This window comes from Penaeus monodon, chromosome 14 (assembly GCF_015228065.2).
Source record: "Penaeus monodon isolate SGIC_2016 chromosome 14, NSTDA_Pmon_1, whole genome shotgun sequence".
NCBI lineage: Eukaryota > Metazoa > Arthropoda > Malacostraca > Decapoda > Penaeidae > Penaeus > Penaeus monodon.
Genome location: NC_051399.1, coordinates 9,606,250 through 9,611,249, shown reverse-complemented (window position 1 = coordinate 9,611,249; position 5,000 = coordinate 9,606,250). Strand labels below are relative to the sequence as shown.

General features: G+C 44.1%; 1 protein-coding gene across 1 annotated transcript in view; it reads right to left on the bottom strand.

Annotated features, from left to right (window-relative positions):
- The window catches only part of LOC119580856 (muscleblind-like protein 1), a 126,219-nt gene that overhangs the window by 23,093 nt on the left and 98,126 nt on the right, over nt 1–5,000 (bottom strand). Inside the window, exon 8 of the mRNA XM_037929028.1 lies at nt 691–746. Within this exon, the coding sequence (XP_037784956.1) occupies nt 691–746 (56 nt within the window). The remainder of the gene's footprint in view (nt 1–690; nt 747–5,000) is intronic.

Below are 5,000 nucleotides of genomic sequence, written 5' to 3'. Positions count from 1 at the left end.
ATTGAGAAAACGAACCTTTTTTTTTCTTTTTCAGATTTTACAACTTATGTAAATCAGAGCACAAGCGAACTTTAAAAAACCGCGCTGGATTTGTCTACGCACGAGCGGTCTGAACACGTCATGCAGCATTAGCCAAAGAAAAGAACGAAAAAATCTTTTTAGGAATTACGTGGAAAGCCCCGAGGCGACCCCGCCCCTTCGCCCAGCCAAGCTAAACTTTGAAACCTCACAGCGGGATTACACAACGAAAGATTTTTCCGAGTGTAGAAGACTCGGCTTCGACTTCAAACCTCTCGACATCCGAACGCGTACATGAGGAAAGGAGTATGTTTGTGTTTCTGTTTAGACAATGTAGGGACAAAAGTAGTACATGGGGGAATGGATAATAGTAAAGCCATGAAAAAGTCTTGGGAGAAGCCACGCCACATTTCACTTAAGAAACAGTGACTCGGGTGTTCACCAATTACTTACCGGCTGCCACTTTTACCTGGGATATAAATATATATCGCACAGTAAAGGCAAAAAAAGCAAGAAGCAAGGGAAAGTACACTTTTTTTTATCTTACAAAATTTACAATTTACACTTCAGCGAGGCAGGGGAAAAGATTGGAAAGGTGTGGTGCAAAAGCAGACTAAGACAACTTCGACGGGGATTGGGTAGCGGGTACACACACGAACAAGTGCCAAGTACCTGACCGTTTTCGTCGGTGTAGACTACAGATGTGGCATTATTGGGAAGCAAGCCTGCTGCATAGCCAAACACATCATGCCATGGCAACATTTGGGTGCAATCAAATAAAAGCAATCGTATTACAGCAAAATTTCGTGCGCGGATTGACCGTGGTGTGTGCGTTCATTTTGTGAGCAAGACCCCCAAATTATGGTCGGCCATGGCGTGACGCGGGGTGCAGCGTGGCAGATTAATTCAAATATGAAGCATCCAAACAGTATGGTTAGTCGGGTGGTTGACCAATCAGCGTGCGAGGTGCGAAGTCAGTGTTGGTATTAACAAATCAAAGTAGAGATGGTGAAGTGCATAAGCCGGACAGCCAATCGCAAGACAGGAGGGTTTCGGTGCAGTAACCAATAGGCGTGCAGTCCACAACATATGGTGAGGGATCCATCGAGTGCATGTCAAGAAGAGAAGAAATAACATGACAGTAAAGCAAACTCATAAGAAACGTGTGCACCAACAGGAAACAAAACGAAACGAAACAAAATAAAAAAACAGCTTTGTACTTACGTGCAGGCGACGAAATACATGCAATCCAAGGCTTTACATGGAAAAGTCACCCGTCAAGCGCCGACCCGAAGGCTGTGATTCCCTAAGCTTTGGGTGAGGCACATGCAATCCAAGGCTGCGCCATAGGTAAAATAGTCTCTCATGCACCTCTTACTAAGCACTAAAATCCCGTGCCTCAGGGGTATCATGCGAAACAGCAATAGAGTTTCCCTCTACTTGGCTGGTTTTCCCGTGATCAACTTTTACGAGACCGTATAAGGCTGGTGATTCTTTTAATACTATCAAGATTTGTTTAACCCTCTTATGTGCTGCTATTGAAATTCTCACTCTGTCTCATTGATTTGTCTAAGGAATTTGAACATGACTTAGAGATAACGGACTTCTTTAATTTCACTTAAATCCCTAGAACTTACACCGGCTGCCAATGGGAATGCCTCGTATGTAGACATTATATGAGCCCAAATGATATACCTTGGTCCACACTCGTACATAATAATAATGATAATAATAAAATGATACACACTTGTTTGTCGGCTGTGTTACCTTCTGGCTCAGAAGCAAACTATCAAGCCTGTCCTCCCTGGAGGTGGTGGTGCGAGGCCGGCGCCAGGTCTGCCCTCTCAACCTTATCATGAGGTCCTCCCGAGGCCGGGCTCCGTCCTCGAGTGTGTTCTCCTCTCCACACACCTGCACACACATACACCCCCCCTCTCCCTCCCCCCATCTAGCTGTGTGTTCCACCTGTCCCTCGTCCCTGAACAGCCACTCTCCCCGCCCCGAGGGATCACAGCCCACGCGCGTGCCCTCGCCCTGTACTGGAGTGAGTGTGAGCTTCGGTGTAGGGTGGTGTAATGTGGACGCTCCTGTGGGTGTGGCGGCGGCGGCGGCGACGGCGGCGGCGACGGCAGCTGGATCCTTCGCGGGCGGGGAGGAGGAGGAGTGGGAAGGGAGTTGAGCTGGACTCCGCAGGTCAGCCCTCCAGGTCAGGTGGGCGGGTGGGCGCGCCTGGTGTTGGTCCCGTGTCTGATTTTGCGTTCGACTTCGTGGTCGTCCCTAGGTGTTCTTGGCCTGTGTCTTTTTCGCTAATCTTCAGAGCACCCTCTTGCTTGGTATCATAAAAGTGTGTATATATGTACATCTTTTTTTGTTCTCGTGTTACTCTTAATCATAGGTAGTCTTAGAATGATAATTCAAATACAAAAAAAAAAAGAAAATCAATTGATTGTTTTTTCTTTTTAATGTATCATCTGTACCTGGTCAATACTATCATTGACCTTAGTATCCATATAGTTTGTGTACATATTTTTTTCATGAAATCCAATTTTTTTTTCTTAATTCTTTGTCTGAGTATCCATATCAGGGTATCATCATCAGCCAAATATTCCGTGTATTGTAATTATGTTTCGTTTTTGTATTCAACTTCTCATAATGTAATACATATTATACAATATACATCTGTAAGAAAATACCACTGCACAGCCACACTCCGTTTCAACAGCATAGAATAATAGGATGTATATAGATTTTTTTATCAAGGAAATCACTCTACGAAAAACAAAATTCCTTCCGCATTTACTCCACTAAATACATACTCATTCATCCACTGATTTTTAACTGACAACCGCATACTATTCCACATATCATGTCGACCTTCCACACATTTATTCACCATAAATAACACGCCTTTTATATCTAATTTATTAATATAATTCAGCACTTCGTTTAGCATGATACCGTCTCTTTCGTACAGACAGTGAAACACATTATTATGAATAAGTACATATGTCACGGAACACTATAACAGAAAAATGTGTTCGATGCACGACCAATCTCTAGTAAATTAACAGTGAAAAATGAATCTGCAGTATGTCATAGCAGCAGGAATATAGAGCACAACGCATTTTTCTTTTTTTTTGTATAGTATCTGTTCAAAAATAGATGTGTACCGGAGCACAGTGCCACCAAAAAAAGGAAAACTTATAATAAAAAAAAGTAATTTTATCAGTAGTAACACAGTAAATTGAAAAATAAATATTATGAATTCTTAGTAAATTAACAAACAAAGAACTGATATCCAGCGTTATATCAAAATAATACATTGTGAACTCATAGTAAATCAACTATTAAAGAGTAGACATCAAGCGTAAAAGAGTAGATACCTAGCGTGAAATATTTGATATTTAGCGTGACACAGTTATACAAAAAAAAAAAAAAAAAAAAAAAAAAAAAAAAAAAAAAAATCATAAAACAGCCAAAGAATAGATACGTAACACACCAACCCGCCCAAAATGAACAAATCCGCGATTCGCGAAAACAACAAAGAATAACCCTTTATCGTAACATGGCGTAACACACTGAGCAGCTGAATCCCCCCCCCCCCATTTGCTATGTTACGGCGAGGAGTCCCAGCGGCTGCGTTACACGGGCCTTGTATTGGACTTCATTTACATTTAATCTCCTTGGGTCAGCGCAAAGAGACGGGCCAAAATATTTCAGGATTTTTCGTCCAATTTCACCGCGCAATAATCGTCCCCTTTTAACTGTTCGTTGATGTTGCAGGTGTTGTGATTTTTTTGTTTTGTTTTTTTCTTCTCCTACTCTTAACGCAACTGGAATAACAGCTAAAGATAAGAAAAAAAAAATCTACGAAGCATTCCATCTCGTTGGAATTGCATAAAAAATAGAAAGAGAAGCAGGAACTGAAAAAAAAATGCAGTGAAGAGAGAAAGAAATTAAATCTCGTGATATAGAATCGTTACTTTCAGCGAAATCCGCAAACTTCGGCCCATGCGAGAAAGGGAGGGAGGGAGGGAGGGAGGGAGGGAGGGAGGGAGGGAGGGAGGGAGAGAGGGGGAAGACGACCTGACAGGAGGGGGGAAGGGGAAGGGGAAAGGGGGGAGGGGTAAGGAGGAGGGAGTTTAAAGAGGGCGACTTGGAGGAGCGTCAGACAAGGTCGACGAGCCATATTCCCGATCGCGCTCCACAAATACAGCTCGGTCCCACTTGCTCCATCGCCCTCACCCCCTCCTCCCTCCTCCCTCACCTCTCCTCCCTTCTCCCTCTACTTCCCCCCCCTTCCTTGCGCATTATGGGACGGGTGGAGGGAGGAAGAGGGAGAGGTCCTTACGGGGTGAACCTGCCTAAATACCAGCACCTCAGGGGAAGCACAGGCTCTGCTACATATTTTATTCATGAGTCGTCACTTCAACTCTCCCTCCCCCTCCCTACGGCCCCCTTACCCCCTCCCTCCCTCCCCCCTCCTCTCCCTACGCCACCCTCTATCCCTCCCTTAAAGAAAAAAAATCTCGCAGACCTTTTATTTCGACAGATATGTGATCATTTGCAATCTGAAGGCGGGGTGGGGGGGAAGGTGGGGGAGGCACGAAAGGTACGATATTTTTGCTTCGATTAGCTGTTGCTTGCTGACGTCCGAGGCATGAGAATGGCACCTGTCTTATTTACATATCGATGACTGCGCTGTCAGATGGGAGATAAATCAACGTTTTTTTTTTTTCGTTTTATTTAATTTATCTTTAATCCCCTTGAAATCGTCGCGGTACTTACATGAAGAAAAAACAATCGCCTTGAGGAAAAAGAAAAGAAAAGAAAAAGAGGTACAAATATTGCAGCCCTTCCCAACATCTGAAGTAATACAACGTCTTGACGCACAATTACAACGTCGGCCTCAACCCCACCACCCCCTCCTCTTCGCTCTACCCCTACTAGCCTCAACCTCACCACCCTCTCTTCCCTCTGCC